Source organism: Lepisosteus platostomus, chromosome 2 (genome assembly GCF_059453375.1).
Source record: "Lepisosteus platostomus isolate fLepPlt1 chromosome 2, fLepPlt1.hap1, whole genome shotgun sequence".
Classification (NCBI taxonomy): Eukaryota; Metazoa; Chordata; class Actinopteri; order Semionotiformes; family Lepisosteidae; genus Lepisosteus; species Lepisosteus platostomus.
Genome location: NC_142612.1, coordinates 67747390 through 67774547, shown reverse-complemented (window position 1 = coordinate 67774547; position 27158 = coordinate 67747390). Strand labels below are relative to the sequence as shown.

The 27158-nt window shown below is 37.8% G+C and overlaps 1 protein-coding gene across 2 annotated transcripts in view; it reads right to left on the bottom strand.

Annotated features, from left to right (window-relative positions):
* epha4b (eph receptor A4b) overlaps positions 1 to 27158 on the bottom strand; it is a 110529-nt gene that overhangs the window by 21186 nt on the left and 62185 nt on the right. For both annotated transcript variants that reach the window (XR_015928870.1, XM_088614899.1), the window contains exons 5-11: positions 26081 to 26416; positions 24198 to 24310; positions 22388 to 22550; positions 21207 to 21315; positions 4900 to 4967; positions 3976 to 4101; positions 1929 to 2114 (exon numbers count right to left, since the gene is read on the bottom strand). Coding sequence is in view for 1 of the 2 variants with exons in the window: in XM_088614899.1 (XP_088471025.1) it covers positions 1929 to 2114; positions 3976 to 4101; positions 4900 to 4967; positions 21207 to 21315; positions 22388 to 22550; positions 24198 to 24310; positions 26081 to 26416 (1101 nt within the window). In the remaining variant the exon portion in view is untranslated. The remainder of the gene's footprint in view (positions 1 to 1928; positions 2115 to 3975; positions 4102 to 4899; positions 4968 to 21206; positions 21316 to 22387; positions 22551 to 24197; positions 24311 to 26080; positions 26417 to 27158) is intronic.

Below are 27158 nucleotides of genomic sequence, written 5' to 3'. Positions count from 1 at the left end.
ATAACAGTGGCCTATTGAAGCGTTATATTATGCACTGTGTTTCTGACACATATTTATACACACATTATTCCTCTTCATTTGGAAAAAATTCTGACTTTAATTAAACTTGGGGATGGGGGAAAGTGACAGCTGAGTCTCAGTACAGGGTCTTGAGGTTATTGACCTGCTCTCGCTCCTCCTCGCCTGTATACAACCTCCATTTGACTGGCATACCCAGAGCTGTGATCTGTGAAATTGCTCAGCTACTCCATCAATTATCTTTGGTATCAATTCACACTGGGCAAACTCCACTTTCTAACCCGCACCTCTCCTTCAGTCGGGTCTATACTGAACAGATAAATTGACTAGGATGCAACGGACAGCTGGTGGGGTCTAATAGTGAGCCTTTTTCCATTTTTCAAAAAGAAGTCTGTGAAGAACGCAGAAATTATTAGGTCTAATGTTTGCAACTCTTTCACAACTATCAACAATTAATTTCCCTTCACCTAATTTAGCTTAATGAAGAATTTAATAAATGCTTCTACGCAGCACCTCAAAATGGTACTCTAAGAGGAAATGTTATTTATAATGAAGCCAATGGAATGGTCTGGCATTCACCTTTTCAGAAATTAGGTGTCATTATCTTCTACTAGAAGCTTTTTATTAATTCAAAATGGTTTGGTGTTGGAGTCGTTTTCAAAATCGAAGATCTTGCAGACCTTGTTTTACTTTTAGATTCATTCTCAAATGATTACTTATTCACCTTTTACAGAGGATTTCATATAATGTCCTGAATAATAAATATTGAGTATTTTCATTTATTAATAACTGGTTGATGGAGAAAATTTACAGACCGAAAAACTACAGAGATAAATGGATGATTCTGATTGTGCAAAGCTGTATTTTGGGGTTGTTAAAATGAAAGCCCATTACTTGATATTTGTGACAGATGTTATTTAGAACATCTTTAAAGGCAAATGTGGTCCTATTTTAACTTTTTGCTATTTGAAACTTACTTTTCTCTTGTGACAGTACTAAAAAAAAACATTAAGAGAAGGCTAGCATTAGCATATGACACATAAAAGAAAATGCAAAATATGAAATGTTGATTTTTTTGTTTCAAATTATCTGCACGGTGTTGAATATTCATGAACCTAAAAACATCCAATTAACTGTTTAAGTTATTAATATTCATCAAGTTATAAATATGCATAGTGCTTTTGTTCCTGAATAGGTGTTACTGTAATCAGACTGTCGTTTTGTTCTCTCCTAGTGGTGTTTAGCAGACAAGTGTATGGTGTTATGGAAAGGGTGAGTCCTCCTCACAGATGTTCATGAACTTCATTTCAAAATACATTTAAAAGAAAATATTACTTTTCAGCAACATTTCATTTCCTTTCATTACACTCTTAATCAAATATCAACCCACTTGCAGGGTTTTGAAATCCAGCACTGCCTATGACAGGTCATCATAAAAACTTAAGACAGTATGATTATCAACAACAAAAGCAGCTCATACTGTATGTAGCATGCTGAGTTACCTTGCAAGGCCCCAGAAAGAGAAAACCACGATAAAATAAAAATGGATGAGGAAAAAATGTATTTGTAGCAAGACTAATCACATCAGTGTCTGTCTGCAAGGCTTGATCGAGCAAATCCTTTTGTAAGTTTGTGCATGATGACTTTTCATTGTCAGGCTACACTTCATCCAGCATGTAAAACAAGCAAAAGCGGATAAAAACAAACAAACGTTCCAAGCAGCAACAATTCATGATGCTAGCAGCTATTGTCTGCTGGGATGTTTATCAGATTTAGTTTATTGTATCACTATTAAAAAGAAAACAGGCTTGTTGAGTCAGGCCAATTGGGAAAGATTTACACATTAATGATTTTTCTCTTGCTGCATACATTTCTATCTCCATTCATACAATAGAGCTGGGATTGCTTACATTTTGTCACGACGCCTTCTAAGCGGATGATGTTAGGATGGTCAAATTGTCCCATGATGCTTGCTTCACTCAGAAAGTCTCGTCTCTGTTTCTCCGAGTATCCAGCCTTCAGACTCTTTATGGCCACATAAATTTCCCGTTTGCTGGGAAGCTTCAGTCTTCCACTGCACACCTCCCCAAATTCACCTTTTCAGAAGGAAAGAGTTTATTTTTTTTCTACACTGCAGCAACAGTTTGAACAGTTTTCCAATCCAACTGACTTCAAGCACTTCAAGTTATGATACAAGGAAAAGTCTGTGAAACAAAAAGAACTCAGCATGAGTTAGCCAAAAGCCTGAGGTTAGACTTATAATTGAAACATTTTTATTTCTTGTGTTTCACTGCCTTGGCATTAAAGCAGAAAAATGATACATAACCTACACTCTCACAGACAGCCATTGGAGAGATTAGCAGTGCAGCTTCAAGGGGCTCAAAGATTAGAATGGGTCTGTGGGTTAAAAATAGCATTCAAACTGGACCAAATTTGCACTGATGCTCAAATTTTAAGATCTTTCAGGTGTTTATTACATGCTGACATTAATGCCTTTGCAGATTACAGTAAGTTACATGGGTAGCTGGAAAAATATTAAATTTACAATTGTCTTGGCATTCTGAATTTACTCTTTCAAGAGACGATCATCATTAGGAGCTGCATATACACACTGATCATACTTGGACATTTCACTCCACAACTTTGATGAAAGAAGAATTCCAAGCACCAGTCTCTTTGATTCAAATCTGTATTAGTTCTACATTTTTGAGAGTAAAGGGCACACAGTTCATTTAATAGAATGAGCTGTTAAAACTTTGATATCCACTTTCTTAGTCACTTCTGTTTTAGTCCATCCATCTCTTACATACAGTAATGTTGAAGCATTATGGTTTCCAGCCCTGTTAAATCCCTTTCAGAATATCATCATTAGTGGAAAGAATGGAGTCTGGATGGACTTATAATGAGTAGTACAGTGTGAATTACTGCTTTTACAGCTGAGTTCAATAAAGGTACTGTTAGAGACATTCAATTTAAACTGCAGAGTTTATATAACTGAAGTCTTTCAAGCAAGTGGCACATTTTAAGCTGAGAACAAGACAAAGTTTGAGTCCTCTGAGACCCAGGAATATGAGAAAGCATCTTAACTAAACTTGTCAAAACAAGTGTACATACAGTACATTATGTGTATGAGCACACATTTCTGTCAATATGTAGAGAAGCATTGGGATGAGTCTGTGAAAATGCCACCACAAACATAGGAATCCCTGACAAACCAACAATGTATCTTTTTTATCTAAAAGTGGTTTATGTTAGGTATATCTTAACCATGTATGATACATTAATACAGCCTGAGGGTAAATTACACAGGAACCAGTAGTGCAGAGACTCATAAGATTGAGGAAACTGTTATTTCTGAGTTACTTCATTTGAGCCCACCTTGTCCATACTGTATGTCCAGCTACATACCCTACCAAGTGTTGGCTGGAGATTCAGAGATTTGGGAATAGCTCTCACAGTGGTCATCACAGGAAAACAAAGGAATGCTGTGCTCCTGGGCTCAATAGGTGGCACCAGTAAATGCTTAATAAGCAGACTAGGTTTAAACATATATCTTGAGATTCAATCTGACCTGAGTGTTTCATGCCCAACAGGCAAACAGCATGAAATAAGCAAATACATAAAACTACACTGATAACTGTGAATAGTTGGTGCTAATATACTATACCAAAATCACAGCAAAATTCAAAAAGTCCTTCAAACACTTAACAGAATACAGCTACTAAACACCCCCATTCACAGTGTTCACTGTTCGCATTCCTTTCTCCATTTGATCATTGCTCTTGTAGAGAATCCTTGACTCATTTCACCTACAGTATTGTGGTAAGGGAGTTCCAATAACGTCATCCTTAAGACCCAGTGTGAACCACTCAATACTGGGAGTATTCTGAAACAATTCATTTCTAAAAGTTTATTCTGCATTTTAAATTGTACATTTTTTTTTCTAAACCCATTTACCTGCCCCTATAACTCTCTCAATCCGAATGGCAGACGCATCAATCTCCTTGGCAAAATCACGCACAGCCTGATTGGGGTCCTCATAAGTGTGTGGGTGAATGTAAGTCCTGCTCCCTGGTAGCTTCACTGTGAAAAAGAGGCAGAAAGAGAGAGAGAACAGAATAATAATATTTCCTTACACTTATATAGCGCATTTCTGGACACTCCACTCAAAGTGCTTTACAGGTCATGGGGACTCCCCTCTACCACCACCAATCTGCAGCCCCACCTGGATGATGCGCCAGTACTCTCACCACACACAGCCATCAGTGGGGAGGATAACAGAGTGATGAAGCCAGTTCATAGATGGGGATTATTAGGAGGCCATGATTGGTAAAGGCCAATGGGAAATCTGGCCGTGATGCCGGGGTTACACCCCTACTCTTTTCGAGAAACACCCTGGGATTTTTAATAACCACAGAGAGTCAGGACCATGGTTTTACACCTCATCCGGAGGACAGTGCCTTTTTACGATTATTGCCCCCATCACTATACTGGGGCATTTGGACCCACACAGACAGCAGGGTGAGCGCCCCCTGCTGGCCCCACTAACACCGGTTCCAGCAGCAACCTTAGTTTTCCCAGGTCCCATCCAGGTACCAACCAGGCTCACACCTGCTGAGCTTCAGTGGGTTGTCAGTTCTGCTGCTGCAGAAGAAAGTCTGTTGCTTTCCTTCATTAGAAAGCCATTCATTTAATCAAGAAAGATAGAAATACATTTTTTACATTATTAAGTACTTTCTTGGGGTGTTATAGTATGCCATCAATGTGAGAAATTATTAGGACATATGGTTAACATTAAAAGAAATACTGACAGATCTGATACAAATAACTTATTTATGACTGAAATTGATTTATTCATTGCAGGTTCATTTGGATCCTCACCTCGACCATGCTGGAACTGCATCTTTTCCTCATCGGGGTCTTGTTTTGCTTTGATATACCCACAATGTCTGAAATCAAACCAAACAGAAATTACAGATACAGCCGTGTGTCATTTCTTTTCAGGACACATAACTACGGTATGAGTTGTTCATTTTAAACAGAACCATTGCTAAAACCTATTTTACAGAAGAAGATTGCAATTATGCATCTACTGCCCTCTTTTCTGTAATTAAAAGTCCTCTTTGTTTCCTGAAATACCCATTTGTAGCTCCGCTCCAATGTACTGTGGAAGGCTCCCTCCGTGTTTCTGATACAAGACATCAGACTGACACAATGCATTGGTGGCAGCTTGCACATGCTATTGGCCTTTGTAAGATAAACGTAGGGCCAAGAGGCCTCTCAAGATAGTTAAATTGGCATATTTAAATCCACGCTTAGTCTCCTGCTTCTTTGTGCAAAAAATAATTGGATGTATAAATGTATGGCGAAATAAGAAATAAACAATAATACTCAAGATAATAGGAAACAATGGCACAATCAGGCATATGCATCTGCTCAGTGGTATCATAAAGCATTTGTGCACTACTAAATATAATTTTGCTTTGTGTCATCCTAACCTCCTCTTTCATCACTGCAGCCACTGTACAGTAGGTTGTAGCCTAGGGGCTAGTTCACAGGGATTCTCACTTTCAAAACCTCAAAACAAAGTTTCACATAACAGTCCACTTTAAGGTTTACATAACAGAACATATTGTATAACATTTCTGCTGCCTTAAAGGGGGAGCAACAACTTCAAGTTTGGCAAGCATATCTGAAGTACAAGAAAAGAGATTTTGAAACAATCTGGTTCATATTAATGATGTACAAGAATCATACTGTATATACTGGATAGTTCTTAAGGAAATTAAAAAACACTTAAACATGTTATACAATTCAATAACGATTTGTAATACCCTGTTCGCTAATTAATATCTACAATTATATGATATTTCATTCTCAAATAAAAGAACTATTGTTCTTTTACTCTTGTTTTCTAGTCTCTATTGTTGCGCACTTTTGTGAGTCTATGAACAGTTTGCCCTGTCCCTGTATCTGTGAAGAGGATAATTTGGAGCTTCATCATTCTATAAGAAGGATAATTATTTAAATGCAGGTTGTTTCCATAACAAATACATCCCATTATCATATCCTGATTACAGCCCATTCTGTATAATAACATGTAGTTCTAGAATTTCCACTAAGCGCTGGCTGTTGTAGTGAACTGGTAACATCCTAGGGGGTGCTGAGAATGACATATTCAGGTGTGCTGGATGAAAAGGTTACCTGATCTCTTTCTCTGGTAACTCATTTAAAAAAAAACAGAAATCTTTTCCAACACTTCAGACTACATGTCAAGAAAGCTTTGTTTCAGAGAAAAAAGGCAATTTAATAAGCCCACGCTTTTTATGAGAAGGTAGAAAATTTGCGGAAAAGCGGCAGCAGCCCCACTGTGGGCAAAAGTCTGTAATACAGTACTCAATAACTCTGGACTCAAATTAAATTTTAAATTTTAATGTACACTTGAAAATGGCATGAAGATGTAAGCCAAAAATATATCAGAAAATCAATTTTTCGCTCTCCAGGTATTAAAACTCTATATTACTTTTTTCCCCCTTCGGTAATTTGTCCTAACTCATGCCAGAAATATTAATGACACGTCATCTGGCTAGAACAAATGTAAAAGGTATAAAACCTTTACTATACATAAGCTACAGTATATTATAAAGCCATTTCAATTATAATTGCTTTGGAAGAGGTTCCAGGAATTCACTATTAAAAGGCATGTCATTAGTCATTAGATTATTCATATTGTCAGAACTAAAACACACCTTCTGTTTGAAGTTCCCTCTAGAAAGCTTGAGCCTACTGTCACACGTGGATACACAGAAGCAAGTGCAAACTACAACGGCTTGAGAAAGTACTGCAAGCACGCAGACACATTGTCATCTTTCAGCTCATAAAGTCTTATGTAAATACTGTACATCTACAAACAACTCAAGCTTAATGAGAATCAATAGGTTTCAGAACTATGTGATATTTGACAATAATCATTTACAATTTGGGCTGCATAATTCCTGGGTTTACATTCCCATATTTTCTGCACGAGGCCACAGAAAACCAAGTTTGTGCTTAGTTTAACTCGGAGAAAGGATGGCACGGATTTGGGACAGGCTTAGGAAATATAATACACATTTTTATTTAATCCGTCTTGTTACTTTTTACACAGCTGAGTAGACAAAATCATTTCCATTGATATCTGTTCACAGGGGATTTGTAATTGTCAGCTGCGTGAAAAACCAATGTGGCAGCCCACAGACTAGAGGTCAGGGTCCACTGCCATGTGCCCGACTTCTCCCCTGAGGTTTCTAATCTGGAATCAGGAGCATACCCCTGGGGGAGCCCCACCTGTTTATTTGTTTCCCTTGGCTTGAAGATCGCATGTGCCTGTGATCATCTACCCCCCGCCAGGCCCAGAACACGCCCTGCTTAGCAGAACACGGCACCACGAGGGGCGTCTGATGAGAGCATGTGGCAATCGGGAAACAGAGATCACGCCTCATGTGGACACTGGTCTCCCAGGACCCTGCTCACACTCCTCCTGCACCTGCTGCTCCCTGCTTCTCTGCGACACATCGGGGACGGGAGAGGGGGAGGGCAGCGGGGGAGGTCTTTTTTTCTCCACGCAAAATGTGTGGATTGTGAGGAGGGGGGCGTGCGATTTAAATAACAATAATGTCCATGCACCACTTTATTTGCCACCAGGTTTACTAAAGGTTTTATTTTTATTTTATGCCTTTTAAAAAAAAAAAACACAGTCATTTACATTCCTGCATTTGAGACTGGAATTTACTCACTTTTGATTCACCTCCCTTAAAATTTTCTTCTAGGCTCAGCTATACTGAGCACACTGCTTTTATATCACGCTGTGTGCCCCTTCATGAGAGAAGCTGCAAAAAGCCTTATTTGCAACTGTGAGCTCTGTACTTCTGTTAGCAGTTAAGGGCTTTTGTTCAATCCCTTTCCCTTTATTTTATTCAAGCTTGTGAAATCATGGAGACTCTGTAGCTACAGTCCAGCTCTAATTATGTCTTCGAGGACACGAGCACTCATTCTAACAAGATGGAAAGCAAAGAGTTTCAGAAGTGAAGGCTAGAAATTGTAAGAGGAACTTGTGGGCCTGTGTCAACAATCAGAAAACAAAGCAAAACGCAGTCCTTGTGTGGGCAACACTTGTGGGCACACTGTTAAATAAAAATCTATTTCCTATCGGATAACCTAGGCATCGTACTGGACCACAGATCCAAGTGAAAGAGCAATTCAATTAAATGGTGTCAAGTAAAACATTCTTATTTGCCAAATCAACAGCCTTTAAATGAAGGAATAAGTACAAATCCAACAAAGTTACAAAATATTTCTCTTCTAATCTATAAAATATACCTATAAACATAATTAAAGTAAGTTCAGGACATAAAGAATAATAAATGATAAATTATTGAACAACAAACATTTTCTTTTAAGACTTTAATTAGGGCTTTATTAGACCATATTAAGGCTTTAATATTTACTGTTAGTCTACTATCCTATTTCTAGTGTTCCTATACAAATACACTCATCATTCCATTCAAAGGGAGACACCAGTGATCCCTGTACTCATGGCAAGAAAGGCAAGCTGAAAACAAATCAAGCTCTGATCTTCCATGCTCTCATTAACACCAGCGAATCATGATGTATCTGTGTGGGTTTTGATTAATGTTGCATTGTCTCCTTAAATAAAAAATATACTCCTCTTTAGCTATTCCTAACCTGTCTTTTGATTTGAAAATGAATTCCACTTGTGAAAAAAAGTGTTTCAAACTGTTTTTTTGTGTCTTTGTTTCTTAATAATCACCCTTGTGAAAAGTTTATCTCCCTATTATCTGTAAAGGTATACAACGACCAATTGTTACCACTGAATGAATGGACAGCAACAAGTACCTTGACACTTTACAAGCAAGCGGTTATTAAATTCTTTGTGATTGTTCTCATAACTAATCTGCAGTGCTTTTCATAAGGGTACTATTCAACAAAGCATTAATAAGTGCAAGCGCATACTGTAGTTCTTAATCTAGTTGTAAGAACTGTGCATAGGGCTTCTGCTTATGTTTGACTGCGTGATACCTGTTTAAACCATCTTCTGACAAATATTTTAGCATACAATATCCATTTGCTTTTATTCTGAAACACAACATGTTTGTAAGAAGTATCGAAACGCTGGTAGCATCGGACTCCTTTCTCCAAATTCGAGGACAGATATCATTTTTAAAAATGTAGAAAATAAAGTTTAAAGAGCCTCTGTATTAAGTTGGTCTTGGAAGGTGAGGCCGCTTCTGCTGAAATCAACCTTTGTTTAACTAACTCCCGCTGCCTTACAGAGAGCTTTCTTATGAGGGTAGGGGGTAGGGAGGGAGTATGTGGTTGAATATGGAATATATTAAAATGAAACCAATGAAGAATGCCTGAGTAAGTGAAACTTAGAAGATAGAATATGCTCCAGGCAAAAGCTGACTCAGGTGTCTTTGTCTTCATGTGTCACACCAAATTCTGTGAGTAATTTTCTCTGATAAGCCTTTTAACAATGTGGGATCACTGCCAAAAATATAGTTAGGCGAACTAAAACTAAAACCAGGTTGAATACCTAAAATATTGTACAAAAATGATATATACACACAGATAGAAGGAGATGGGGAGAGTAGTGAGTGGCATTTATCCCTGCTTTTCAGGAGTGAAGACTCAAAGTTATTTAACAAATAATTTCCATGATATATTATACATGACAGTTGGGGGGAAAAAAAAGATCCCTACACAAATAATCTGGATCAAATCTTCAATGCAATTCTGATTTTCAAGAGTTTATGACTAAGAAATGTGTAATGTGAAATCAATGACAGTACTAGTCCTATTTGATGACCAAAAGGGCTGCATGTACTGTAAAGGACTAAAGTAAATTCAACCACGGGTAGGTCCTGAATGGAAAGAGCACTTTTCACCTCCATTTTAAGGTCAAACTTTATTACCGGATTCCACACCTGAAACACATCTGTCTCCATTAAGGAAAGCTGGCAACATTTTCATGCTGACAATCCTGATTTACTGACTCGAAATTAAAGAATGGGGCTATTTTCCATTTAAATATCCTCCCAAGAAGCATCAGCCCTCACAGTAACCCCCCCCCATGTCTCAGTGTTTTTTCTTCAATCTTCTGCATCTTGGCACCTTATGTTGGTCACCACCACTACCGCATCAGTTATGTTCTTTAAAATTCTGCATTAATACTGAAGCTATGATTGTGATCAGTCTTTCAAACAAAGGGCTTTTTCAGCCGAAGAATTTTAAAACAGATTATTTTACATAACATAGTAACTCAGCCTTGCCCTAAACATAGTGAAAAAAAAAAACAGGATTCTTAAACATACTATTAATATCACATCACGGATATGATCAAATCCATTTCCAATAACATCGATTTCCAAAGTGTTCTTCCACCCTTAATACATGTTTGCACAAGCAGAACATCAACCTTGCAATTGTTCAACTTCACAGTTTGCTGGTACGCTTTCACTTTCAGTTGAAAGCTCTAGAACACTTCAAGGTCCTTTAGTATATATGCGACTCTTCACCGTCATTATTCCCCATTTCTTGTGTCTGCAAACATCAGCAAAATTGATGCTGCTATTTGTAAAATGCTTCATCAGCCAGATTTAACACCTAGAAGCCAAGGCTGGTTTCTTTCATTCCTGTTTCTAATATTGTTCCCTCACTCGTGCAAGAAAAATCAGCCAAGTGTGGTTTCATACATTCACATTCAAAGTCTGGTCTGTATAAACAAGGGTGCTGTAATTGCTATCAGTGTGAAGCACTACATCAAGTGTCAGTTATACTGCAGACAATGTTTAATTGCTCATCTTGATTACCCCATGCCTGCCGTGGGCTCCAAATGGTGAGTTTCCAACCTTAGTCCTCCATTCAGCAATAAACGTGTGACCTTGGATGTTCAGTACACACTATTTCATGTGTGCAGTGAGCTCAGAACAACAGAGCAACTGATGAATAGAGCTTAGCATTCAGTTAGAGCAAGGAGACCATACAGTACACAAGGGCTGCAAAAGAAAGGTTTAAAACAAGTATAATAACAATCTGAAATTCCATTTAATACGTAGTAACAGTTTTACTCCATATTAGTAGTTTGCATAAATAAAAGAAAAACTATCTATTTTTCGGCAAATTAATCATAGTGTACACACCTTTAAAAACACATTTCAGTTTACTATGACAAAAACTCCATCATTGCCATGGTACTATACAAGAATTGATTGAAATTTTACAGGTATAATATGTTGAAAAGAAAATCTATAACTGTTTAAATCGGTGTTACCTACAACATTCAATTTTAATATTAATTTAAATATAAAATTTGAATTTGTATGGACACACGGAATTCCACTGTATTTTAATTCAGGGTTTATGTACTATATAAATGTAATCTTTTTTGAAAAATCTAATACAAATATTTCCTTTTTAAAAGTTCATTCCCTGTAGGATATCTGGTATGAAGCCATCTTGTTAATGCTTAAACGCTCACTCATGCATTACCCAAATCCATTTTTTTCTTATTCCCAATTAGGATCAACAATCATAAGATGAATGATTTATCCCATGGAATCCAGACGTAGTGCCATATAGATTCATACAGTCTGACATTCATTATTAATAAAATGCAATATTTCTCATTTATAGCATTCGACAATAGACACCAAGCAATGGCGAGGCTTGATTACTTATTTGCAGTGTAATGCGATTTTGCAGTCCACCAAATTAGAAAACTCAATTGGATGTGGCTGATAGGTAGGGAAAGGAAAGGCAAAAGATATAGTGTGCTAGGTGGGCTGTCAAACTGAAAAAATGCATTAAATGCATAGGCCATATACAATGTAATTTACAAGTCCGACAACAAAACAGGCAAAATTGTGCTAGCATTTGTGTGCAAACATACAGCACAATGCCCTACTACAAAATTAAGCAATGAAGAATAATGAAAAAAAAAGCAAACGGGATTGGAAATATTATTCTTTGATGTCTTCTGCTTGCGTTTAAACTTTTCTGGTGTACAACAGGAAAGCAAGTCGACATTTTACATCAATAGCTTATTAGGCACATAATGATATTTATATTTTAAATAGTGAGCAGATACGTTTGTTGACTGAGCTGGCTTGTTTCTTGAGATAACAAAATACTTCAACTTCAAATCATGTGATTTTGTAAACACCCCACATGTTACAGCTGGCAAAATTAGTTAAGAATCTATATGATTTTAATTGACACAAGGACACAGAAAGATGTGATCATGTCATGCTTGAGTAATCATTATGCTTGAGATAGCCTGATTGCTTTTGATATACAGTAATTGAAGATGGCCTGTCTGCAAAAGCTGAAATTAGAAAAATAAATTCCTGGAAGTAATAACTTCCAATTTGCACATGCCATTAACTAGACACAATTGCACCAGGCCACCCTTTGCCAACTTGTTGTGGCTACAAAGGAAAAGTGGAAGAACCTCCTACAGCAATCTGTCCAGTACCCGGTCAGATGTATGCATCAAAGTAGCTTGGGTTGTTTTCATACTTAGAGAAGTCATACCTGATGATAACTAAAGTAATGTTTTCAGCTTGACAGCATGTCATGTTTCAAACTGATCCAGAATCTTTGATCTGTATATATTTGATCAAAGTTTGTTTTGTATTATTATATTTTGTATTATTATATTATACTTGTCATTCATATTATTATCATGATGTGATGGGAAGGTCTTTGCCCCTCATCAACCCATCTCTTCTGACCCACCATCTCGATTATCAAGACTTTTAAAGAAGACTTTTAAAGACTTTTAAAGAAGACTTTTCAAGGAAAACCAAATTTAAAAAAAAAAACCTCAATCATCTGACACATCGCCGGAAAAAATTACAAATGGTACAGCTTGCAGGAATACTGAACTATCAAACTCTGTACTTATCCAATTCTAATGGATGCCCGTCAAGCACCTTAATGCAAACACAGAAAAGACCTAGCATTGCAGAATGACTGGAACATCAATATCAATGTGCTACAGGTATGCATTTTTATACTTTTAAAAAGCTTTCACATCTAAAGCGTCTGGCTTCCTTTTTATTCTAAGAACAAGGTGCTTTCTTCCAGGCAGTAGATAATTATGATACAGAATGTCGATATAAAAGTTGGGATAACCCTCTCAAATTACAAAGACTGAACCATTATAAGTCAAAAAAGGCAAAAAAATAGCACGTGTGTAATTAAAGGAATCAGAAAGTGTGTAAATCCATGTATATATTTTTGATTAGAGACTCCATTCTTCTACTATTCAGTAAGGTCATTGGAAATGAATAAAATAACAGAAGGAAATGTTTTAATCATTCTCATACAGACTCTAGCTGCTGTAGTTTTGTACAATTTCCAGTGAAACACCAGGCATTCCAAATTCAGGGACACTCATTCACAGACTTGTAGATTAGTGCAGCTATTCAAGGGGAAGGTTCCAATAACGTACATTTAATTTATATTTAAAATACACTACATTTCATAATGAACAGAGTTCCTGAAAGAGGATGCAGTGCAGTGTCATGATTGAGGAAACCAAGGATTTTCTTTCAATAAAAAATAAGCATTTCAGAATGCCACACAGGCAAACATGTACTTGCACTGGATACATTACTGATACTGCAAAAAAGAGCGACCTTTCTTAGAAAATTAGTATCAATGATGTTTTCAGAATTTAATATTAAAAACATGTATCGCTAATGCCTCCTCTCATAGCACAATCTTAATAATCCCTTGGTTACACTAAAATGGCCTCAATTTGTATGGAAGGGAGAACACTTTAAGATCAGACAATTTCTATTCATCTCTTGTGTGACTTGCAGCTAATAAGATGGAGCTGGACCAAAGAAATTGCTGTTTTATTTCAGGACTTTAATCAGAATGAGTGGGCCTGGAGATTAATGTTAATCAACGACACAGCCTTTATTTCTGTTAAAGAGCTAAGGGAAAACGCAAAGTACGTAATCATTATAGTCTTAAAACAGTTAATCAGATGACTGAAAAACCTTTTTTTGAAATATAACAATGAATTGGATGATAAAACAAGCTATTATGCAAAAAGTCTAAGCTTCTACTCAGAAAAAAATGGATCATTCAATTCTTCAGTTTGTGCATCCCCAGCTTTGTATGCTATAATCCTTTACTGGATTTATGACATTTTATCTTCTTTTCATTCTGATCATGTAAAGTGCATAGCAATTTTAAGAAAGCAGATTATTAGCACAGTAATGATAATAAATCACATTAGATCTAATACATCAATGGTTTGGTCTATAGAAAATGTGTGAATACATTTAATTTAATAATGCTTTGTTACAGCAACTACAGTATAGGCACAACAGATACTGTACAAGTCAGGATGTCTGATAATTTGTCTTCCTTTAGGTTTTATATTTTCTATATTTATTATATTATGTACTCTGTTCAAAGTTTAACAAAACTACTGGCAAAACAGCCTGTTTCTCTGGTACAATTGAGGCCTTTGAGAATTTAATAATAACCTTACTAGAGCTATCAAGCAAAGGGGCTACGTTTATTAATTAGAATACCTGTGGTTCTGTACCTGCTGCGCAGTACTGTCTCCTAATCCTGTTGGGCATCGCAGCCCTGAAGCTCAGAACAAATCAGATGAGTGATCAATGAGGTGAGCAGGGCACCTGCCACAACTACTCCTCTTTGTGATTCATTTAGCTGGGTTGGATTCCATTTTTTGCCAAGTATCTAGTTAGTTTACAATCCTTTGTAGCCTTATCCGAAAAAAAAAACTGTGGAGCACCGAGCTGTCATAAAAGTGCAGTTATACTGTGTCTAGAAAGATCCAAGTCTAGGACACTTAGGACTGTAGGTAATGCCACATCAGATTTTGAAAAGAAATCCATTAAATAATTTACATTCTGAAATACAGAAGCTTTGTTACTTCCAGCTATACCCGATGTACTGAATATACTGCAGTTAAAACAGCCACTAGCAAGGATTTCATCACAGGGACTCATTGCTCTTGAACCTCTGAACATTAGTCAAATGCCTTTAGAAACTACTTGACAAATGAAATACTTCACATTCTCACCACACTAAAGAAAGCATGGTGCACAGCACCATAGCCACACATTTGGGGAATATAAGCTGTCTTTATATAAGAATACAAGTTAATAAAGAGCATTCAGTTATTTTCTGTTTTATATTTCTAATTAATTTAAGAGAATCTCTATTTTTTCATTTTGACATTATAGAGTGTTTTGTGTCAATAAATAGCAAAATATCCCAACTTAATACATCATGATTCCATATAGTAACACAATAAAATGTGACAAAGTCCAAGGGGGTGAATACTTTTGATAGCCACTGGAAGTAACATATGGCCTAACAGTGATCAGCTTTGAGTGGGTTTGTTTTGGTATTTTTTAAATATTATTTTCAGTTCTCTAACATTATTTTAATATACCCACAGTGCATTAAGCCAGATGTTTTATCTTGAATGTAAGCAATCATATCCCGAGGCTTGTAGAACATACAGTACAGTAGTAGTCTTCTTAAGGAACAATTTATGATGAGAAAATGTTTGAAGAAATAAATCAAAAGTCAGGAAAATCATCCTGCCAATGTAATCTACAATTAGAATGATACAGTAGCTCATCCTACGTTTTCTGTTTTAGCCGAAAGAAATGAGCCTGGAATGTTTTCTTTTCTCTTGCCTCTCCTTATTATTGTAAAAGCTGTGCAATACAAGGATACTTAACATCTGAACATCAAGAAGGTCACAAACGAGAGTAAACCATTCGATCCATTGTGCTCATTATGGTTGTGTTTCTCTGTAGCTACAAAGCCAGTGCTGGTTACACAACCATAAGAACATAGCAAAGGTTTCAAATTAGAGCAGGCCATTCAGCCTCTCCAACTCGTTTGGATAGTTAATAACTAATTGGTCCTTGGATAGGAACCTTGGATCAATTATTAGCAACCAAAGCAGCAGCCCCCACCCCAACAATTTTCAAACAGTCAAAGAAACTCAACTTGCATTTGTTTGAGGGGTGGGGGGAAACCTGTGTACTTGAGAAAACACTGGGAGCACAAGCAAAAATTCACAGAGCCAGGTGATTTCAAACTGGAACTGACTCCAGAATCCAGGAATTGTTTGGCAGCAGAGCTAACAACCTTGGCACCTTGCAGTCCTTAAGTAATGGCTTTCAACATACGGTATGGTGGGACTACAAAAAACGTATCTTCATACCCATCCAGAACCTGCTAAATGTAGCACTGCATATGCACGTTCAAAACATTCATTTCAAAATGCACACTAAGAAAACAGCAAAAAAAAGTAGTCTAAACTTCCTGATGACTTTCTAGTCTTGCAGATGATGCACATCCATTAAGTGGTGGAAAGAACACCTGCGCTCTCCACATCAGCATTTGTCAAGCATAGGAAAATATTCCAACAAGGTAACCAAGTATAAACTAAGTCATTATCAATGAACTGACATATTTTAATTGCTTCTTGAGTAAAAAGGGAGAAACGGCACAATGAACACCAGCCATCTGCTATCGATATTATTTGCCAGTTGCTGGTGCTTTCGTACCTCTCTGAGACACTCTGCCTGAAGGCTAACAGGCAAATTAAAACTGCAAAAGTTGTGCAGAAATTCTTTAATGATACTGTCTCTTACGGTTTTAGTTTCTTTTCTCAGTCCCAATTAGTTGTCTGCATACTGGGTTCAAATACTATCTTAGCAGGATCTACTGGAGAAATGTTTCCAATAGACAGTGCACGACAACTGAAAAATAATTTAAGAAATATAACAGCTGTGAAAACACACTCTATGTGCTGTGTAGTTTTTGAATATTAAGCCATGTTTAATTATTCTCCTGTCCTCAAAAAGCTGTGGAGCCAGAACTGTTTGACATTTAAAACTTGGAATCCACTCTAAAAGCTTCCTTATTTTAAACAACATGTAAAAAGGCCGACTCAGATCATTTCCTTCTTAGTACCAACAACTGCAAAGAATTAAACTGTCAACATTTGCTTTGCGAAAAATAAAAAAACAACCAAATATGTATTAATTTACCTCTAATCAACAGAGGCTTAACCTGAAATTATTTATCGTTTGTTGAAATTAATTGCAAAATAAATTTACCATATAGTGGCAATTAAAAGATATTTTTTTCCTGCAGCAGAACACTAATCAAAATTAAATAACTACATGCTAACAGCATTATTTAGTGATCTTACAACATACTGTATTTGTACAAGAAAGAATGGCAGAATTAATCCATCAATTGAAGTGAAATATAGCTTTTAAGCAGGATACTAAAATAGGACAGAGACACTTCCTTTTTTCATAGCAAGTTCTGCACTCACATTTACTAATACATTTATTATTACAGAATGAACTCAGATGACCGAAATTAGCCACTAAAGTCAACTTATTTTGCCCCTGTAACTGCGACTGGCAACACATCTAAAGCTATGAGGTCCATTCTTCTACAGCATAACTCACACACGCATCTAATCTGCTTCAACGATTAAACACCTGAAAGAGATTTAAGTTACAAAAATAAACTTCCAGGACATTTACAGATTAATTTTAAGGCATCTTTCTACAGCATCTAAGTTGAGATGTCTGAACTGAACTGCTTTTCCCTTCTGTTCCCATGCTACGAAAAGAAAGACTTGGATTTTACAGGGTAATTAGCAGCAGTTCAGGACTTAGGAGCTGACATTCATCTGTACAAGTGCCACGAGATATCCAGACTCCCCAAAGCAGATGGGAAATCAGTGCTACATCTGTGCAAAACCTGGGATCCCGTGGGCTTGGCCATACCTCAGCAAGATAAAGCGGACAGTGCAGGGAATGGAAAAGACTCAGAGTCTGAAGATCTATAGCTTTACAAAGACATCTGCAAAATGTAAGCAACCAACAAATCTTATATTAGACTCTCTCCGACTTCCTGAACCCCAGCCGCTCTGGAAATTGAGCACCCAGCTCAAATTGCACCAAACAGTGCTCTTTCTCTTTATTTCTCAGACATGTGCTTTGATCTTTTGAGAACACCCTCTGCAATCACAGTGCATGTTTTGAGGATCTTTAGATGTCCTTCATCAAGAGGACACAAACAAAGAAAAAATCTTTTCACCTTTCGCTTTCCAGTCTGCTTTCAGCTCCCAAAGAGTAACACTCCCCCACCTCCTTCACCAACACACACACACTCCCGATTTTTCACTAAATGAAAAAAGGAAGCCTGTGTAATTTATGAAGATGTATCGACTTTCCTGTAAAACCTGGTTAGCACCTAGTTTGTCTAGCACCTCTCTAGTAAGCTGTAATTGCTTTCCATCTGCTTTCCTTCGAATTCTGTGCTCCCCTCAGTTCTTACTAATGAGCTACGGCTTTTATTTCTGATCATGACTCCTATCTTGCCACATCTGTATTCCAGCACACCTTTGTTCTTAGGAAGCACATAGAATTAAACTGTAAAATGTATTTATGTGCAAGAGGTATAGTATATGAGAATCCATGCTGATTAGGTCCCTGTGCAATCAATACTGAATGGGGTGCTTGGGCTGATAGGTAATAACCTTCAATCAATTTTAATGATTTTACAAGAAACATAAAATTAGGTCCTGGACCTGGAAAGGAACACAGACATATTTCATTAATTATACCGTGTTTCACAAGATACAGAGTTTAATTTTCTTGTGTGTACTATTGAAAAGCACAGAGTGTTCAGGGAGATTTAATGTAGCACCACTAGATCGAAAAACTAAGGCTAATACAGAGCACAAAGAGACACTAAAAAGTCTGGTGATTTGTACCACTGTGGCAAAGGACAGTCAGAAAGTCCCATAGTACACTACAGGAGGTTGAGATCACCTCTAGATCACCGCTAGATCTCTTAAAAGAAGTTTAGAAGCAGCAAATCCAAGTGAAACAGGACTAATCATGACCTCTGAACCTTCTGACCTGACCAGGAGAATTCTGTCTCAGCAATGCTTGATCTGCACGGTTAACTCAGAGAGAGGGCGTTGTGTACCTTAGCCAGACACTGCATCTACGAGAACCACACTACTCTATTAGTGAGAAAAAAAAACTTAATCAGCTAGTGAGCAGTAAGGAAAGCAGGCCTCCCTTTCCTTTAAAACTGGGTCAATATATTAAAACCAGTACAGAGGTAGGTTTAAAGTTGTACATAGATGTGTATATTAGACCAATAGATATCTTTAGCACAGAGGAAAAGTTCATGTTCATGTCAGAGTAAATGCTATAACTAGTGGCTCACTGATCCAAGCAATACATTGAGCCATGTCTTGAAATGAGCTACAGTAGGATATTAGCTTTGACAACATGGTTTGTTAGCTTAAAAAACTGGATAGTAAAATATGTGCCTGCTGTTTTGAGTCTTTAATGCACTTTCCCTTAATTTGCAATTCTGTCCTCTGATTTGTGTTTAATCTTTAATTCTGAATAAGTCCATAATTACAGCTGATCTTGTCAATGCGTTTAAGGATTCTGAATATTTGAATCAGTAATCCCCTCATATTCTCCCAGGGACATCTTATTTTGGGAACATGTAGGACTGTACTGTATCTACTAAATAAGTGAAACAAACTTCACAAACATTCTCCAGGTTTCACCAGGACAAGTGGATTTAAATTGGATGGCTGGAAGATCACACACAGTCTATTTAGCAATTCATAATAAATGAAAGCTTTTATTAAATAAAAATGAAATAAATAAAACAGTACATACAAATTCAAGGGGAAGCTCACCAAGGAATCCAAGCGGCGCGTCTCTTCTTTTTAGCAAGCGTGAGTTTAATACTATTCTTACTTGCAGTGCAATAGAGGATTTAGACCTCGGGATTCATCCCCATTGAAGACACTGCTGTTGTACACATCAATCTATTTTTTTTGCCACTTTATAGAACCAATTTTTTTCTTCTGTGGATTGAAGAGAACTTCTTGATGTGCTACTATACTGTAAATGCGTTCCCACAGATTATGAACAAAAGAATGGTTTCACACAAGAGGAAGAGATTTAGGTTCCAAATGTACAGCACATCTACCTCCTTTCATGTTACTGATTTTAACTATTTCTTTGCCGATTGGTTCCAGAGGCTCAGATGAACTATACTGCAAAAGTTGTTTACTTGAAATAAAGTTCGGCAGTCCAAGATTAGTTCTAATCAGGGTGTGTGCAGAACCTCTTGCCTGTTATCCGTATATTTATTAATTGTATCATTACTTTGAGTGACTCGGCCGTCAATGAGATGCTGATAAAGCCCTGAGTCAGAGCTGAAAGAGTGGTCACAGAATGGTGCGTGATGTGAGAGGGCTGCCATGGTCACAGCCCTCCCTTCAGCAAACACAGCCAGAGTCTGCTTTGATGTGGCACTTACGCACTGCTCTCCTCGTCATATTAATTCCAGAAATAAATAGATATAATTCTGTTTTGCTCTCTGTATTTTCTTTTTTTTCTTGTGATAAAGGGAAGGATTCCAAAAGGCGACTCTGAATAACTGCCCAATGGCTGCTACACTGAGGACTGATTGCCTTTGGACTGCTCCATACTCAGAATTCAGGTTCACTCTTAGGCTAAACCCTTGTTCCATCTGCCACCGTTCAGCTTTTTGGTCTGGTTTCAGCTTTTCAGCCTCTGAAAGCAGTGTTTAAAGAAAGCGGATGGGCTTTAGAGAGATGTAAGGCAGATCTGAGCCATTAGAAATCTCACCATACTCCACAAAGTGCTGCTACCTAAATTTGCTCCTATTTGCTTTTGACTGTCTCTGACTCTTACAAAGGTACAAAGGTTTGAAACACATCACAGGTTTTAAAAAGTGGATTTCTGTTCATTGATGGCTAGGACAAAGATGTCAGAGACAGGTCTCCCATGGTAAAAGTCCCGAAGCTTTTAGATTAACTTACAACCTCACCTGATCTGAATGGAGGCACTTATTTTATAATACTTATACTAATAATTCCTTACGCTTATATAGCGTTTTTCTGGACACCCCACTCACAGCGTCTCTGCCATATGAGCCGTCAAAAATAATAAAATGAAATAAGCCCTCAAACAGCGTTCATTAAATCTTGGTGACAGGATAAAAGAAATAAGGAAACCAAAGCTTACCTCCCACTCACAACAAAGCATGCCACAAGAAATATGAGCAGAACAATTCCTCCTGCAATTGACACGGCAAGGATAGTCGGCTGGTTGGGGTCACCAATAGCAAGCATGTCTGTGAGGAGTGAAGAAAAAGTTACAGTACAGGTCCAAGAATTGATGAGGATTATACTAATGCCTTCTTCTGCATTGTGTTATTCAGCCTTGGCCTTGGCACAGGCACATCTGCAATCAGACACTTATTTACACAAGAAAGAAGGGAAATGAAACGCAGAATGAGGAAGAATACTCAGCACAGTCCAAACAAGGACTGTACTCTGACAGAAGAAAAGATTGAAGCAAAAAAGATGTAAATTGTGATTTAAGTGGGCAATTCTACTTATGCAGGAACTAATAAATATAAATATACTGTATAATTAATATAGATTTGTAAACAAGAAAGCAATTGTCCAGAACACAGACAAGCTCTAAATCTTTTACTTTAAGGCACTTATTTCTAAAATAATGAAATGGTCCTTTGACCATTTAAATACAGTATAAGCACTGGGCATACAATTTCCATTCTCTATTTCAAAGTGAAACAAAGCTAAGGAATGTGAAACAATTTCTCACAATCTGACAAATACATGACAAGTGATGTACAAAATAGCCAATCAGAGATGCAGATTTGTTCCTAATATCCTGCAAAAAATATCTATAAAAAAGTATCTTCATTTTTATGTCATACCTGCCAAAAAGAAAAGCTTTCACTTAAAACCCCAAGCTACTGTACATGCATTCTGCTCTTTGCAGTTATTTTACAGATTGCTAACAAAACACTGACAGAGATGGTCTGATTGTAACATTACTATACCCATCAGGAAAAAAAAATCTTTTAACAGATGCAATGTAATGAAAACAACAGAGAATCTAGGACAGTGCAAATCTTTAAACTAATGCAAACTGAAACAAAAATACATTCCCATGGTTCATTCTCTCATAAATAAACTCTGTATTTCTATTTCTTAATATTCCCCTCAGCCCTCAGAGATAATATATTTCTGGTTCCCTATCCGATATGAAAACAAATCTAAAATTAGAAAAAGTAGCTGACCATTTCAGTGACTCCTAGGGGAATAAGCACTCTTCTACACCCAAACTGACAATCCGTCAGTCCCTTGGTTTCACCCGGCGTTAGAAAGGCTCACCTTCATGGCTCGTCTCCAGTTCAATCTCTCCTCCATAGTTCCCATAGCCCCCATCGGTGCGCGCTCTCACCCTGAACACATAGGTAGTGCCTGGCTTCAGCCCGTCCACCGTCATGCTGTTAGACTTGGTCTTCAGGACTGTGTAATTCTGATCTCTCTGATTCTGAGGGCACAGGCAGATTGAAAAAGCCTTTGAGGCCTTCCATTCAATTCCATGTGTCGATGCATTCCAGAACACGACACATCACATCAAAAGGGAAGAACTATATTAACTCCTCTTACCTGTCGTTAAGCTGTGACATAGATGGAAACATTTTTTAAATAAAAAGAGCCTTTATTAAGGTGTATAGGTTAGCGTTACAAGCAGGTTTACCCTGAAGAAAAATCAATATCCAACATACAGTACCCGTAAGGGAAATACTATTGCTTTACATAATTTCAATAAGATGCAGGATAGGAAGTTTGCATTATGAGTCAAGGTCTGCAGACCAATTTGCATGACTTATTATTTCAGCAGGTGAACAGCCACCATTTTAAGTCAGCTGTGGGATTTGTTTGTCCCGACATCCTACATTGTTCATCTTTGTGCAATGTTTAACAGCTGTTCTCCTCATTATATGCCAATAGGACACCTACAATTTAAGGTCATTCCTACTATTTAAATTCATAAGTCACTAAACTAATGTCCTAAAGATTATTCAGTCCCATACAGGAGATGCAATGGGGAAAACAGCAGTCTCATAGAGGAAACATGAATATAATGTTTCATTCATGAAGATGTCTGAAACACTGAGAAAGGGAAATTTCACTGTGTGAGAGCACATTCTCTGCAACTAGCAAAGTATTGTTTTCAGTCAAGTTCCTTTATAGTTATCACACACATCGAAACGGATGTTTTATGTATTCAAAATAGTATATTAATAATGACTTAAAGATCAATTATAAATAGGTGTCATAGAGAAATTTGCATCCTCACATGTGGTTCATTAGCTTTACGTTAAACAGTATTTTTACAAACTCTTACAGGAAGTTGCATCCATCTGTTAAAACGGTGCTCCAGTTTAGCACTGAAGAGATACAGCCCAGCAACACTTTGTCTTACAGCCTAAAAGTAAAAGAACATGTTGCCCATGCTTTGGTGAGAGTACAGATTTCGAGTACTGCAAGCACACAGCTCTTTACAGCAGCTGCCAAAAGCCACATTGCCAGGGACCCCATCTGTGTGCTAAATCTTACAGCCATATCTTATAATCACCTGCATAAATCAGCAGCCCTCCCCTCATTAAACACCTCCTCATGGCGTGCTTTATAACTTCCAACTTCTCACAGCAAGGTACTAATAAGGGGACAGACAATGGAGACTTGCTGGGTGACATCTAAACAGGATCAGGCTATATACACTGTAGTAAATCACAAAAATAGATTTTCTTGGAGGCTCTTTTAATGTGCGTGCATATAGTCCCAGACCTTCACCAAAACACATTTTTGCTTCATACGCCACATTGTAAGATCTCATGAGCTGAACCACTAATATGTAACAGGTTAACATCATGGGATATCTATATGTATTTTAATAATAAAGAAGACTTAGGCCTCGGTTATGAAGTAATGATACAGCGATGCTGTAATTCCCCAAAGCGTGATCAGACCTTGCGCCTCAATTACACAGGCAAAGACCGTCCATCTGTACATAATTGGGATTGCTTTTAATAAGGGTCAAAAGGCTGCAGTAGGTAATCAGTTGAAAAGGATAGTTTCCCATGTGAGCAATCAATAGACGCATACTGGAATTGTTCCTCTAATGACTGACCTTCTCATAGTAGATAACTTCATATTCCACAATGGCTCCGTTAGCTCTCTCTGGTCCCTGCCAAGCCAGTGTAATGCTGTCTTTGGTCTTCCTTTCCTTGAGGATTACATTCACTGCAACAAGGGGTAGCATAAGCAGGCTCTGATTACTGGCTCGCAGGTGCTCAGAAATGTGAATTAATTGAAGCAATGGATAACGATAATTAAAGAGAGCCGGGGCTTCAGGGAAAGGATATTTTCATATTAATTGTAAGAACAAAATAATGTGATTTGCCGCTTCTTGCGAAGTAGCAACTGGCAATCACCTGTACTGCATAGGAATGCGCACGAAAAATAGATTGCTCTAACAGAAGTCACTGCACTGAAATATCAGATAATAAAATGAGAATAAAATGGTAAAAACATGGTTATTCAGCCCATCTAGCCTGTTTGGTGGTTAGCAGATAATCAAAATCAAGGATAGTCTCATCCAGCTGTTTTGGGAAGGAAGTCAGGTTATCAGTTTCAACAACGTGTTTGGGCAACTTGTTTCATAGACCCATAACCCTTTGTGTGAAAAGGTGCCTCCCGTTCTCCGTTTTAAACGCACTTCCATGTCGTTTCCTCTGCTGGTTTGTATTTTATGGTTTATATTAGCTGATAGTCCTTGACTATACACGGAGTAAAGATGAAGAAAATGTGTTCTGTGTGCTAATTATCACACAGCAATGTGCCCGAGACACCATATCAGCTATACTTTATATCAACAATCCAACACTACACAAGCACAAGTTAACACTGTGGGATGACACCTAAAGTGTAGAATAATTGAACAACCTCAGCATTTACACAGATAGCGTCCTAATTAACGACAGCAAGATTGCTCTTACAAATTGCTATCCTGTTCACACTTTTTCTGTGTCATCAGCAGCTTAACGACAGCATGGTTGACATTTGTCCCTTTAATAATTTCCTTTTAAGTAATAGTTTTTGCAACCTGTCTTCGTGAAGCTTTACTCCTGACATGCTCCTCTCACTGATGCTGACACTGGGTAATTAGCCACCCCTTAAATTTTAAATTACTCTCCGAAGCTCTTGTAAAAAGCTGATGATGCTTCATGCATATTTAAATCTTCCTTTCCTGAGGTTGAAAGGAGCCCTGTGATAATCCCCAGGTTACCAAGGCTACTGTGGTACATTAGCTATCACCCTTCTCTAGTTTTAACTAAAACTGTTGATTTTGAACAAAGGATTTTTATATTACAGAGTGCCTTAAAGTGTCACACTATTCAAGGGAGTGTGGGAAATGCAGTGGATTTAGAATTCTGAAAAAAGAAAGAACTCACCCAAAAAGATAAACAAGAAATTAAAAAGAGGAAGAACATAAAAATATTCCAAAACCCCCCAAAATATAAGTGGGAAATTTAGGATTATTCCCAAAAATTAAATTAAAAGGAGAGGTTACATTGCACTGAATGGAAAGACAATATTAATACTTATCAGCTGAGTAATCTAAGAGTTTCAATACATGCTGTTATTTGTTGCTGATGATTAAAAAAAAAAAACATAATGGATTCCTGGTAACAAATGGCATTTTTATTTATAATGAATAGCAATAAGCTTTCAGTTAGTTCCATTAAAATATTAAATTATGATTGATGAAAACAGTGGTGAAATCACATGCCGCATTTATTGGATACAACGAAACGCAGGTCAGCCGTGTGTTACAGGATTGTGTTAATGGCGATATTTCAATAAATCAGCACTTTAAAAAAAAAGAAAGACATGGTGTAGGATACTAAATCCAAGACCAAAGCACTCACTGCATGTATCACCTGAAAACCTTTCTGATCATTATCTGATGACCACCGGTCGTGCCATGCGGTGCGCGTCGGCGATGCCCACCTGTCTGGCTGGTGGTGACGTTGACAGAAATGTACTGCTTAGGGCTGGGGCTCAGGTCCGACACCCCGTTCAGCGCCTCAATGTCAAAGGTGTAGCTGGTGTGCGGGAGGAGGTCAGTGACCTGGGCTTTGGTGTACGCGAGGCCGAACTGGCGCGGAACAAAGTGCAGGCCACTCCCGCACGGGCCGCACTCCCTGCTGTCGGCGGCGCACTTCCTGCAGTGGAGGCTGTAGGTGACGTCGCCCCGTCCCCCGCTCTCTCGCGGCGGGCTCCACTCCAGGGTCACGGAGGTCTCGTTGATGGTCGTGATCGGGTTCTCGGGGGCGGACGGCGGCCCTGTCATGAGCGGGAGAGGGGGCAGGGGGGTGGAGGAAGGGAGAGACAGCCGGGTCATTGCAAACGAGCAAGTCAACGAGTACAGTTGGCATACAAGACGACCCAGGCCAAAAGGTTCAACAGTCAGTCAGTATTACAAGGTAGCACCAGGGCCCTTGATGAGAAAATTCAATTAAAAGTCTCTGGGACTACACCTTTTCTGGTGCGTGAGGTTTGTTTTTTAATAAATGTCTTTGAAAAGTCACAGTAAGACACCCCAGGGCTAGCGATTTAGTAATATACAGTACCAGCACCAGAGCTGAAGAGTATGTGCTGAATGACATACTGTACAGGTGAGATCCTCTGAAAGGACAGACCTGGTCAGTACACGAGCCTCAGATTCAAATTTCTTTACGCTTGAAAAAGAAAATAAAAAAAAACATTTTTCAGCGAAGATGTGTTTCTGCTCTGTGGCTCCGAGTCTGTCAAAAGCCAGCGTGGCATCAGTTTGTGCTCTTGTGTTTAAAAAGCTTCAAATAATGAAACAACTTCTGCACCGTGACATTTGCCAACTTCCTAGAGTTTTGACTTTCAGTAGGCTCCTGTGACAGAGACCTACTTTTGTATAGTAAGGGCAGAGTATTTTTTTTTCTGCCAGTTTGTTGCAGTGGAACTTTTATATTCTTTGAAACATAAAAATAAATGTTACAGATATTCTCAGGTACAAAATATTTCACAGGAAGTGTCTTGAAACCTAAGGGAG